We start from the raw sequence: 13,235 nt of genomic DNA on the forward strand, positions 1-13,235 counted from the left end.
ATGGCCAAGTTCGACCATAACTTCACGGAGAAGGCCCCGGGGCTAGTATCTGCTGCTGTGACTTACTGGAAGCCTCGATTGGCCACATTTTGGCAATACGCCAAGGTTGAGCTGGTTCCCCCAACCCCTGCTAAACTCCCTGCAGCTATTCAGAGTGCGAAAAAAATAACTCAAAGTGCTAAAACTGGTAGCTTCAAACATCTTACAGTTAAGGAAGCTGTGCTGAATGGTTTGGTGGCCACTGAGGTGTGGATGTGGTTTTATGTTGGAGAGATCATAGGCAAACGTGGCATCGTTGGCTATGATGTGTGAAGACTGACCTTCGCATCTGATTTTATTTGAGTTCTTTCGATATTCTTGGACCACATGTAATGAGACTGCTATCTGAATAAAATACCAACTCTCAAAAACAAAACAAAACAAAAACAAAAAAAAAAAACCAGAGGCATGGCAGAGATGGCTTATTGGTTAAGAGTTCTTGCTGCTCTTTCAGAAGACTGGAGTTCAATTCCCTGCACCCACATCTGGGGTCTCACAAGCAACTGTAACTTCTGCTCCAAGGGAATCTCACACCCTCCTCTGGTCTTCTTGAGTTCACAGGAATACACAAGCAATAAAAAAGAAAATCTCTTTTAAAAGATGCAAAGAGAAAATTATTTAAAAGAAAATATACCATTGCCTGGATCATACTTGAAAGCCTTCTCTAAGAAGCTTGGGACAAGCCGGGCGGTGGTGGGGCACGCCTTTAATCCTAGCACTCGGGAGGCAGAGGCAGGCAGATCTCTCTGAGTTCGAGGCCAGCCTGATCTACAAAGGGAGTTCCAGGACAGGCTCCAAAGCTACAGAGAAACCCTGTCTCGAAAAACTAAAAAAAAAACCAAACAAACAAAAAAAGAAGCTTGGGACATGGCAATTTCAACAGTATCCTCCAATTTTAAGATGTGGGGAAGATTATGATCATTGGTTCACTACTTGAGTTAACTCTAACCATGTTTGTCATGTAGCACTGACCGGAATCTCCAGGGGCTGTAGATTTTAACAAAATCAATGGCACTTCCTTGGTGACTAGCTGAGGGTAGTAAGTGATCTGGCTTGTGACTATGTTTTTCCATTTTGTGACTAGCAAACAATTTGTGAGACAATACCACCAGATTTGGGGGAATGTGGGGTTTTACACAAATTATATAAATTACAGTTTTAGTATCTATTAGTAATCCATGTTTGAATTATTTCATAGAAAAACCTGATTCCCTGAGACCACCATTCTTTATCTGAAACTACGCAGTATTCTCTCGTAAAGTACTTTACCTCATCAACCGGCACTGGATTACAACTCTACACAAGACAAACAAACAGAAAACAAATTAAAAAAAACTAAATAAAAAAACCCTCCAGTTACCAGGGTAAGAAGTTAGTGGTTAGTGTAATAATTACCTCTAACACCATCAAATAAAGCTTTCCTGTGGGTATGGTTATGGTGTTGTGGGCTTTCGCCTTTTCCGTGTACCATCATCAATGACCATAGTTCCTACTGATGCTCAGATCATCTCTAACTTGCCTGATGGAGCCCTCCTCATACAGGCTCGTGTTTGGTCCCCATCTCTTATTACTCAGGCAGTTTTTTCCCTTCTGGCAAAACATGTGTCTCCATCTCACTTTGCGTTTTCTGTGATACAACTAACTTGGAAGCAGTCATGTCTTCTAGAAATTGACTCCAATGAGGAGCGGCGCTGCAATCAAGAGCTGACGATATTTCTTCTGTGCCAGTGGGCAAAGCTGGAAAAGGATCCCCGAGTTCAAGGCTAGGTAAATGGCTCAGCATTTAAAATGCTTGCCAGGAAAGCATAGAGAACCTAGTTCAAATCCCAAACACTCACATAAAAAGTGGGACATGGGAAGTTTATTCCTGTAATCCCAACACTAGGGAGGCAGAGGTGAGACGCTCCCTAAAACTTGCTGGCCACCTAGTTTAGCTGAATCAGTGAATGACAGTCTCAAAAATTAAGAGGGGGAGGGGTTGAGGAAGACACTTGACGGTCACCTCTGACCTCCACGTGCACATAAACAGATGCACACAAACTCATACACATGCAAAGTTACTTTATATTGATGAGTACAAAATTTAAATTCACCTAGTAGTATATGGCAGAGTAACATGTCTCTGGTATTAGCTATTGGGAAGCCTGAGGAAGGAAGGTCACACCATGTGGCTTCCAGGGACTTAAGTCATCACACTTGGCATCAAACACCTTTATAGACTGAGCTGTCTCGCTGGCGCTGGCACGTTCTTTGTTTGAATCACACACCTTCAGAACAACCAGTAAATAAAGCAAGGAAAAACAAATAAGACCAATGAGAGAAATACAAAATTGTACACAAGACTGATTTCTCTTTTATGTTCCTTGTTTAAACTTACCGGGAAGAATCTGGAAGGTCCTACTCACAGTTATAAAGTGATAATTTAGTGTATTTCAGTCTTTGCAAGGAATTTATAAACGCTATTTAGTACTTTATAAATGCTATCTAGAAATACGAGACAAAAAAAAGTCACGACTACACTTTTAAACTTGGTGACAAAACAACGTTTAACAGCTTCGTGAAAGAGATTTGTTGCGGTGGGGGAGGGGGGGCACAACAGTGCCGAATCCAGCAACTAGCAGAGTTGAAGACGGGAGAGTCGAGAGAGAAACCTCCACCCAGGCTAGAGCGGCTCCACCAGCGACAGGAACTTCCGGGGTGGGGCCCGCCTAGTGCTACCCCCACGGGGAATGTGGCCTTTCAGCGCTGCTGAGCTTGGCTGTTGCTTTACCGCTACTTCTGTTACTTTAAGACGGTGCCTGAGGTTGGGGGTGACCATGGCCAAGAGCAAGTTCGAGTACGTGCGGGATTTTGAGGCTGACGATACCTGCTTGCCGCACTGCTGGGTTGTGGTGCGGCTAGACGGCCGGAATTTCCACCGGTGAGCTGGCGGGGCGGGAGACCGCGTGCAGCGTCTGCACTTCCGGGAAATGGGCGGTTCCCAGTTACTGGGGTAACGCGGCAGCCAATGAGCACTCAATATTGAGCGTCACCGGAAGGGCTTGCTACTGTCAGACTTTGTTGCCAGCTAGTTGAGATGTTGAAAAGCAGCCAGCTACTGTAAAGCTACTTCACAGTAGTACAGCTACTGTGAAGAGCCCGTGCTACTTAAGCTGAAACCAGTTAAGAAACCAGTTCTTAAGCAAGAACTTTGTCGGGGGGGAGGGGGACGGAAAACGTCACATCCCGGGCCAGCACTTGAACTCCAGTCAAATGTGCAACCGTTCAGTTATCTTTGCGGACTGGCTGTTAAGAAAGAGGCCTCCGTAAACCTAGAGGCGGGCAGGAGTTGACAGCATGCCCCTTTCTCCCTGTCAGTTTCAGATAACTGCACTGTAGTCAGGGGGAAAAAGAGGGAGACAGTGTAAACCGATGTAATAATTAAATTATTAATATTAATAAAGGGTTACGTTATTGTTAGTTATTATCATTTTACAATTGTATAACTACATAGAAATATAAAAATGTGTACTGAGGACTTAATAAGAGCCAGGCAGAAATACATTTTGATTTCTTAATCATCAGGACTAATAAGGTAGTAGTCTCTATTTACCCAGTAAGGTGAACTTCACAGGAAAGTCAATTAAAGCCTAGTAATTGTATCCCTTTTTGTCAACTGATTAAAGCAAGAAAGAAAACTTGCAATTTTTTTCCTCTGTGTGTATGTAAGCGTGTGGTCAGTTTTCGGGTGTCACCCCTCAGAGCTGTCCACCTTGTCTTTTTTGAGACAGTGTCTCTCAAGGAACTTCCTTGGAACTCACCAAATACTCTAGCCTGGTGGTCATCTGGCCCCAGGAATCCACTTGCCTTCACCTCCCCAGCATTGGGATTGCAAGCTTGTGCCACCAACTACCCCCCTCCTTTTGTGTTTCAGTGATAGAACTTAGCCTTCATATTTATAAGACAGTTTACCTGCTGGGGCGTTTCTCCATCTCTGGGCTGTAGTTCTCAAGGAACTTGTGGCATCGTCCCCTCTTAACTGCTCTACGGATGGTGTTGGTAATGACCAAGTCTCCGCCATGTGCACCCTTCTTTTTCGTCTGTGAAGGTTTGCTGAGAAGCACAATTTTGCAAAACCTAATGACAGCCGAGCTCTCCAGCTGATGACCAAATGTGCCCAGACAGTAATGGAGGAGCTGGAGGACATTGTGATCGCGTATGGACAGAGTGATGAGTACAGCTTCGTGTTCAGGCGGAAAAGCAATTGGTTTAAAAGAAGAGCCAGGTGAGTTTTTGGTTTTTTTTTTGAGACAGGGTTTCCCTGTGTAACTTTGGAGCCTATCCTGGACTAGCTCTGTAGACCAGGCTGGCCTTGAACTCACAGAGATCCACCTACCTCTGCTTCCTAAGTGCTGGGATTAAAGATATGCTTTACCACTGTCCAGCTAGCCAGGTTAGCTTTAAAACCAGCCCTCTGTTAGGGTTGTTTTTTCCTGTTCCCTGCTCCTCTTTTTATCTCAACAACAGCTGAGATCTTAAAGATTTTGGGTGATGTTGCATCTACAGAGGTCACAGTTCCTATTTTAACTGTTTCTTTCTATTGAGGTCTGAGCATTCCTGTGCTATCTATTTTTCAGATGCTTTCGTTATCTGATTCTTTCCCATCTGTATCTCATCAGTTCGGCTTCCAGACTGACCTCTATTGAATATTTAAGACTGTAAACAGAGAGTATTAAAATAGAGTAGTAGTGATTCATAGGTAGCTTTGCCAGTGTCATTCTTTTCCATTAAAGTATTACTTAAACATTTAACTAAGGAGATAAATTTGATATTTAATCTGGTAGTATAATGAAACTCTTAGAGGAATCAAATTATATGATGGATTGGTATGTTTTAAAAATATCGGTTCCCCTTCTTCCGAGACTGAAAACAATACCCAAACCCCAAAGCAACAACGACAAAGTCTTTTTTTTAAAAAAATATTTATTTATTTATTATGTATACATAGTCTGTCTGTGTGTATGCCTGCAAGCCAGAAGGCGGCACCAGACCTCATTACAGATGGTTGTGAGCCACCATGTGGTTGCTGGGAATTGAACTCAGGACCCTTGGAAGAGCAGGCAATGCTCTTAACCACTGAGCCATCTCTCCAGCCCCAACGACAAAGCCTTGAACCATAAATTTATACTACATGCTATGGAGAAACATTTGGAATGTGCTTGATAGTTTTATGTCAATTTGACCCAAGCTAAAATCATCTGAGAATGAATCTCAGTTAAGAAAATCCCTCCAGAAGACTCGACCGTAGGGAAGCCTGCAGAGCTTTTTCTTAGTGATTGATAGGAGAGGGCCCACATCATGTAGGAGGTCCTGGGTTCTATAAGAAAGCAGGCTACCCTCTAAGGAGTGGACTGGGGGTGGAAGGAGGTGGGGATGGGAAAAGAGGAAGAAAGGGGAAGTGGGTTGGTATGTAAAATTAAAAAACAAAGCAAAAAACAGTAAACAGCACCCCCTCCGTGGCTTTTACATCAGCCCCTGCCTCCAGAGTCCTATTCTGCATGAGTCCCAGTCCTGACTCTCTTCAGTGACAAACGGTGATATGGAAGTGTGAGCCAAATAAACCCTTTCCTACCCAAGTTGCTTTGGTCATGGCATTTCATTGCAGTAATAGTAACTCTGACTAAGATAGTGAATAACTTAAATAGAGGCAGGCTACATTCAAAACATATAGCCAAAATGTTAGTAGTTTTTCTTAGCTGAATATATTTTCTCTTCTGGCCGGCTGGACAGTTTGTGTACTTTCTCTGTTGCATCCACAGGTCCTATCTTGGTGTCGAATTAATATCAAACACTTTCTTTTCCCTTCCACCCAACCTGTCTTGCATTTGCAAGTAAGTTCATGACTCTTGTGGCCTCCCAGTTCGCCTCCAGCTATGTGTTCTACTGGCGGGATTACTTTGAGGATCAGCCACTTCTGTACCCGCCAGGATTTGATGGCAGAGTCGTGTTGTATCCTAGCAACCAGACCTTGAAGGACTACCTCAGTTGGCGACAGGCAGACTGTAAGTGGCACAGTGTGCACAGTTCAAGTCAGACTACCAAACCTGTACATTAACGCCGTGGGTCTCCTACAAGGTTTGCTCATTGGTGTGTTGTTTAGAGTCAAGTATTTAAAAAAAAAGTTTTTATTTTCTATAGAGTCTTGAGTGTGCGTGTGTGTGCGCGCATGTGCATGTTTGTATATGAGTGTATGCGCTTATGTGTGCTTGCCTCTACAAGAAGGAAGAAGTGGGATGTACTGCTCTGTCACTCTTCTCTGCTTTATTCCTGGAGCAACTCTGGCAGCTAGCGTGCCCCAGAGATCCTCCTATCTCCAACAGCTCAACAGCTCAGGGGTTCCAGGTGAATGTGGCCTTTTATTTTATTCATTTATATGTTTTTTTTTTTGTTTATGTTTTTTTTTTTCAAGACAAGGTTTCTCTGTAGCTTTGGTGCCGGTCCTGGAACTAGCTCTTGTAGACCAGGCTGGCCATGAACTCACAAAGATCCATCTGTCCCTGCCTCTGCCTCCCGAGTGCTGGGATTAAAGGCAGGCGCCACCACTGCTCAACTCCACGTGGCTTCTTACACAGGTGCTGGGATCCAAACTCAGGTCCTCTGGCTTGCACAGCAAGAACTCTTACCCATGTAGCCATTTTTCCCACCCCCGTTGGCTTTTGAAAATCAGAAGATAAGGCAGTCTTGCATTTGCACTCAGTTTATGAGAGCCTGCGTGGTGGCAGCTGCCTTTTCACTCTGAAACACACACAGAGAGACACATACACGTGAAGCCATAAGTTATACAGTACCTGCTCTTCCCGGCCGTTTCCCTGGAGTTAACCACTGATCTGTGACCTTTCAGAGCATCAGTGCCAGCATCAGTGGCATTTGTGTTGTGATGCCTGCCTTACATGACTACACTGATGTAGCATGAATTCTAATTGGTCTTAATAATAAAAACTCAGAGTAAGATATTAGGGGGTGAAAGGGGAGAGATCAGAGAAGCAGAGTAGCCAGCCACTAGAGAGTTTCTTACCTCTACCAATGCTCAGACCAAAGGGACAATCCGGTCCTCAGACTTACTGCCTAGACTCCACTGGCCCCCAGACTGCATCTTCAGACTGCATGCTCCTCAGACGGCACTGAGCTCCTGTCTCCTCCTGCTTTAGGTTCCTCTTTCCACCCAGCCATATCACTCCTGTCTCCACCTCCCTAGTGCTGGGATTAAAGGCGTGGGGTCCCAAGTGCTGGCATCACCTTTGCGTGAGCTCTGTTTCTTTTTTAGACAGATTCAATCTTGTGTAGCCCAAGGTGGCCTGAACTAACAGATCCCTCTGCCTCTGTCCCCTGAGTCCTGGGTTTTAAAAGTGTGTGCCAACACTGCCTGGCCTCTAGTGGCTTAGCTCTGCATTCTGATAGTAAAACACAAATAAAATATTACTACACAATGAGGCTTGTAATTGTGTGTTTTTATTTTGCCTTAAAAATTGGGAATGAAACTGAAATAATATAAATCAAGTAGGCTGGAAAATATTTCTAGAATGAATGCCTATGTCGGCATATTTGCATAAGGTATTACTGAAATGACCACGTGAAGCTGTTCTCAGGGAATAGGTCTTATGTACTTAGCCCTTTCCCTGTCTGTCCCCTGTGTAGGTAGACTGGGCAAGCCACTAGATGTTTCTGAGATCTGTGTACTTTAAAGTGGTGAGAAGCTAGGTTGTGGGTTTCTGGAGGCATATATAGTCTCTATATAAAACAATATACAGAATAATAGTCTATATATAAAACAATGTACAGATACTATAAAACATACTATTATATATTTATATATAACTAAGATTCAGTATGCATAAATGTTATTTTGTTTTCCTCACAGGTCACATCAATAATCTTTATAATACAGTGTTCTGGGCCCTTGTCCAACAGTCTGGACTAACACCAGTCCAAGCCCAGGAGAGATTAAAGGTATAAAGATCCTATGGCAGAAACATAGCTGACAACATTTGCTCTGGTCTCTCATAGCATTTCTGGAATGTTCTCTTTGGTTCCTTAGCTTCCTTTCCAGCTCATTTTGAAAGGCTTTAAGATCTCAGTAGCAGAAGCTCTCCCTTGCTCACCGTTGACAGGGATTGGTTATTGTGTCTCCCTGGGCTGCTGTGCTAGCATGCTTACTCTTGGCTGCAGCTGCGTCTTTAGATGGTACATGCGTTCTTCTTATTCCTGCACAGCCTCTTCCCTCATGGTATGTTCTCCTGGACTCCTGTTGCTTCTTAGGTTTAGAACCCTGGAGAATAGTGAGAGTCAGTGTTCTGAGATTCAGAATACCATAGTTCTGTGTATCCGTTCTGCCGCAGTAAAGTTTAGGAATACTAGTTCTTGCCTCATAGGTTTATGGAAAGAACATTGATGCATTTAAACCCATGGAGAAGTCCTAAGTAAGTACTGCCTTCCTTCTGAGATAGCACCGCTCCCTGTGGGATGATTAACTCTGCAGTGTGGTGGTGCATTGTGACAGCTCCTGATACAATGTCTTCTGTGTTATGATTCCTGGGGTAGCTGTCTTTACTACTGCTGTCAGTGGTGAAGACCTAACACCAGCAGGCATGCCAGCAGCCATGTCTAGTTAGAGCCAAAATTAGATTTTGTTTCCTCTTAGAAGAGTAAAGGCAGCCTTCATCCACTTTTTTCTCTCCAGAAATGACATTGTGATCAAGCAAGAACCATTAGCACCTAGTTTCTATACAGAGTTCCTGTTTCCTGTCAGCGCCAGCCCACATAGTCTGGACAGTGCAGCAGAGGGGGATTGATGAATGTGGACATCTAGATCTGATGAGGATGTCAGGGGCTCGTAATGATCTTGGTTGGATGAGAATGTCAGGGTGTAGTTCAGCAGTCGAGTGATCTGAAGATAAACTCTAGCAGTCCTGGGGACAGGAGTGTAGGAGAAACCGACTGAGCTTTATCTCTCTTTGTGTCTCCCCAGGGAACTCTGGCCGGAGACAAGAACGAGATTCTGTTCTCTCAGTTCCACATCAACTACAATGAAGAGCCACAGATGTACAGGAAAGGGACCGTGTTGGTGTGGCAGAAGGTAAGACTATTTATCTATTAGGGAAAAATGGTGGTCAGGACGCGAGAGCCCTAGTCTCCCCCAGGTTATGTTTTGCCCACCACCCCATGTGTGGTAAGGTGCTGGCTGCTACCAGGACATCGATACTCTCCAAGAGAAGGCAGTGTAGAGGAATATTTTGGATGCTCATTTCATCAGTCAGAAGTGGCCTAGAATCTCAAAGTCGATGTGAATAGTATCACAGAGTTTAAGTTAGTTCTTGTTTTCTGCTGGAGAGATGGCCCAGCAGTTAGGAGCATTTGTTCCTTTCTAGAGGACTCGGGTTCAGTTCCCAGCACCTATGTGGTGGCTCACAGTCATTTGTAATTCTAGTCCCAGGGGATTCAGCACCTCCTTCTGACCACCTCAGGCATGGCATGCATGCGGTATACCTAAGCAAAATACTCATACACATAATATAAATATAAGCCAGGTGTGATGGCACACTCCTTTAATCCCAGCACGTGGGATATAGAGGTAGACAGAACTCTTAAGTTTAAGGCCAGCCTGGTCTACATAATGAGTCCCAGGCCAGCCCTGGCTACATGGCGAGACTCTATCTTAAAAATGAATATTTTTTAAGGAGTAGACTATAGGAAGAATTTTGCTTTCATAAAACATTCAAAAACTACTTCTCCCCATATCATTAAATGGTCCATCCACTCCAAGACAGCCGAAGTGCTGAGCACTAGAAGATGTTGTAAACAGGGGAATGGAGGTAGCAAAAAGACTTTGACTTTCAGCAATTTCATGAGATTCTCCAGAAATTCACACTTGTCTTAATATTCTTGGATGCCTCCATTCTTAATTCCACCAATATTTTCTCTGCTATCAACCCATAGGCATAATTATTTCTCTAAATTCATTTCTTTTCCTGTTAGTTTTTTATGAGTACCTGCTTTTAAGAACTAAAGGGTGCCTTGAGAGTCATCCATCTCACTGGTAAGCTCCGCTCATTTACTAGCTTTTTCCTACATGTTTGTTCTTTGGTACAGCCTTGGATAGGCAGAGGAAACGTACATTCAGGTTCATAGTCAGTAATAACCAGTGAGTTCCCTGCTTTGTCCTTAAGTCTGCTGTATTAGTTGGTGCCTCCGGAGAAACAGCGACAGGATAAATATGAATATAAGTATAAATATGTATTCACATATACATATATGAATACATATACTAATATATATATTAGTAAATCATCTTACATTAAAATAGTAACAGCAGTTGTCTCTCACCTAAGAAGATGAGAACCCATTTGTTACCTGGTTCTTGGGCTACTCCTCAGCAGCTGGAGTTGTCCCTTGGGGGCTGTCTCACACTGGCAAGGGAGAGAACCCAGCGATTGCACAGTCCACAGGGCTGAGGTGCTCAGCAGTCCTAACCTCGCACTGCAAACCTTCAAGGCTTCCTGGGTTTGTTGGTCCTAAGTCAATGGTGGGAGCTGATTTTGGTACCAGAAAGTGCTGCCCACACTGAGAGTGGGTCTTCCATGTCAAGTAAGACAGTCTGGAAAATTCCTTAGCTGAATCTTCTGACTCAGATGATTCTAATTGGTGGACAGTTGTCACAGTCACTCTTCAAAGTACAGTAAAGTCACCTTTTTAGGAGACGTGTTGAAAATTTTGGTTGCTAAGGATCCACCCAGAGCTAGGTCTCCTAGAGAGGAACTTTGCTCAGATCTACAGCCACAGCCCTAGAAGTACTGTTTTGTTCTGTTTGTTTTTCAGACAGGGTCTCACTGTGTAGCCTTGGCTGGCTTGAGACTCACTATGCAGGTTGGGCTAGACTTGAACCTATAAAAATCTGTCCGCCTCTTGAGCTCTGGGATTAAAGCCTAAATGTATTTCTACTTCAAAAGAAAGATGTCTATTGATAAAACTCTTAACCGTCAGTGGCATATCAAATAAAAAGGTGAATTTCTCCCATAATTCTCTTTGTGTCCCTCTCCCACTCACAACACTGTCCCTGCCTTTGCCCGTAGGTGGATGAAGTCAGGACACAAGAAGTTAGGCTGCCTGTGGAAATGGAAGGGGAAAGGATGACTGTGACCCGGACCAGAACCAGGCCCGTGCCCTTGCACTGCGATCTCATTGGGGACGCTTTCTGGAAAGAACACCCAGATATTCTGACGGGAGAGAACTGACCCTGCATTCTGCAGTTCTGCTGTGCTTAGCCATGCAGGTCTTTTGGAGGCTCCTCTCCTTAGGTGGCTCGAGCATCCCTAGCCCCAAGAGCACTGTAAGGAGCCACATGACTGGAACCCGGTGGAGACAGAGAAAGAAGCAATGGACGGAGGCGGCATATCTCTCACTGTGCTTAAACAGAATACCTTTTTTTTTTTTTTACGGTGTTAGAACATAACTTTGGCTCTTTTTAAAATCATGATCCTATTTTTATAAAGAACTATTCATGCTTTGCTGGATGAGTCATTTTTAGCTGTGGCATAAACCTCTCAAAATCCCGTCACCTCTTTTCACCTCTGATAGAAGGGGAGCCCAGACCTTACCCTCACCCACCTTTCTGAACTCGAGAACCCGGTGACTGCACGTTCCCACTCTGACACCCGTGTGCTTGCAACTCATGTTCTCTTCTGGCGTGAAGTTAAATATGGGTTCCTGCCTGCACGATGCCTCCAGACTGAGGAATCCCAGAGAACACTCGCGGATTGGTGCCAGTTCCCCAGGGTGGCAGCTTTGGCTGAACAAATGAGGAGTGTCCTGGGTGTCCCGCACCATTCCAGGATTGATTTTTCTGGATTCGTTAGCATGATCGTCATCATCTCTTACCAGGGACATAGTTTCCAGTCCCCTACCTCTTTTGAAGGGAGGGTTTTGGGGAGGTGTGTGTGTATGCGAATGAGGCTGGAGAGCAGCTACGCCGTGGACGCTGGAAGTACTTCCCTCGGAAAAGCGGACTTTGCGTTAGACTTCTGGGCAAGCATTTTCAAACAGCCTCTGTTGTCACAACCATGACCTTGGAATTCGAGAGCACCAGGAGGCCTGATGTGGTGGTTTAGCCTAATCCTAGCACTCAGGAGGTTGAGGCAGGAAATTTGAAGCCAACATTTGAAGCCAAACTGGACTACATGGCAGGGCTATAAGAATGGGTGGAGTTGGAGGCTCTGTTGATTTCAGAGGTTTGAAAATAGCCCCTCCTGCTGATGGCAGGATGGTGTTGGCGAGGGGGCAGAGAGTAGTAATAAAAATCATTTGTTGCCAAGGTGTTGGACTCAATGGGAAAGTCACGTTTCTCCTTGACCTTGTTTTATGTTTTAGAAGAAAAGGATTATTTGCCTCCATCAGGAATTAATTAAAAGACAGCCTATGTCCTGCTTTCTGGTCTTGATTGCAGAATTTCCAGCCAAGAAGAAAATGTATTTTTGAAAGAACAGCGTCTGGCCTCATCCCTCACTAATTGACACCCCATCTGCTGATGCCTTTTTTTCCTTCCTGTTCTCCCCACTCCCCAAGAAGAAGCAATAGAGCTCATGTTTGGCAACTGCTAAAATCTTTTTAAGGGAGGGGAAAGTATAATAAAGATTTCAATTTCTTGGCCCACTTAGTTGGTTTCTGCAGAATGAGTCTAACTTTGTGTGTGTGTGTGTGTGTGTTTGAGGAAGCTAGGAGGCATATACCCATGTGGCAGACATCCAGACACTTCTGGATACATTTTAAAAAATGTTCGTTTGAATGCTTAATTTGAAAGTGCCAGTGTAAAACACCCATGTGGATATTTGGGATTCAGCAATGTGGGTTTTTTAAAGCCCAAAGGCTTCTGATACACGGCTATCAGCATTATAGCACTTTTGGCAAGCAATTCCCTCAGCATACTGATGAGGCAATGAGATCATTAGTTCTTGATGAGCAAATTTAACTTAATGGTTAAGAGATAGCATGTTATATCAAAGTTGCACCAGTAGGAAATAAAAACCAAGGTTTCATGATGAGCACTAGAGGAAGTTTGTGCTTTCAGACACTGGGAAACCTATCTCTGGACTGGTCCAGATAGTCATTTAAGGGAGTTATGAGGCTTGAGGTTTTCACTCACAAAGGAGATTTTAAAGCAATAAACC

At 44.1% G+C, this 13,235-nt stretch overlaps 1 protein-coding gene and 1 pseudogene across 2 annotated transcripts; both read left to right on the forward strand.

Annotated features, from left to right (window-relative positions):
• LOC142859482 (ATP synthase F(0) complex subunit g, mitochondrial pseudogene) lies at positions 1–439 on the forward strand (annotated as a pseudogene).
• Positions 440–2,745: 2,306 nt separating this feature from the next.
• Positions 2,746–12,723, forward strand: Thg1l (tRNA-histidine guanylyltransferase 1 like). Of its 2 annotated transcripts, XM_075992857.1 has the most exons (7): positions 2,746–2,959; positions 4,127–4,303; positions 5,911–6,080; positions 7,937–8,025; positions 9,044–9,151; positions 10,051–10,111; positions 11,145–11,256. In XM_075992857.1, the coding sequence occupies exons 1-6, from the start codon at positions 2,769–2,771 to the stop codon at positions 10,072–10,074; spliced, it is 759 nt and encodes a 252-aa protein (XP_075848972.1). In that variant the 5' UTR covers positions 2,746–2,768; the 3' UTR covers positions 10,075–10,111; positions 11,145–11,256. The 2 variants fall into 2 exon arrangements, with proteins under 2 accessions (XP_075848972.1, XP_075848971.1); XM_075992856.1 differs by lacking the exon at positions 10,051–10,111 and having other exon boundaries at positions 11,145–12,723.
• The last annotated feature ends 512 nt before the right edge of the window (positions 12,724–13,235 follow it).

Source organism: Microtus pennsylvanicus, chromosome 11 (assembly GCF_037038515.1).
Source record: "Microtus pennsylvanicus isolate mMicPen1 chromosome 11, mMicPen1.hap1, whole genome shotgun sequence".
NCBI lineage: Eukaryota > Metazoa > Chordata > Mammalia > Rodentia > Cricetidae > Microtus > Microtus pennsylvanicus.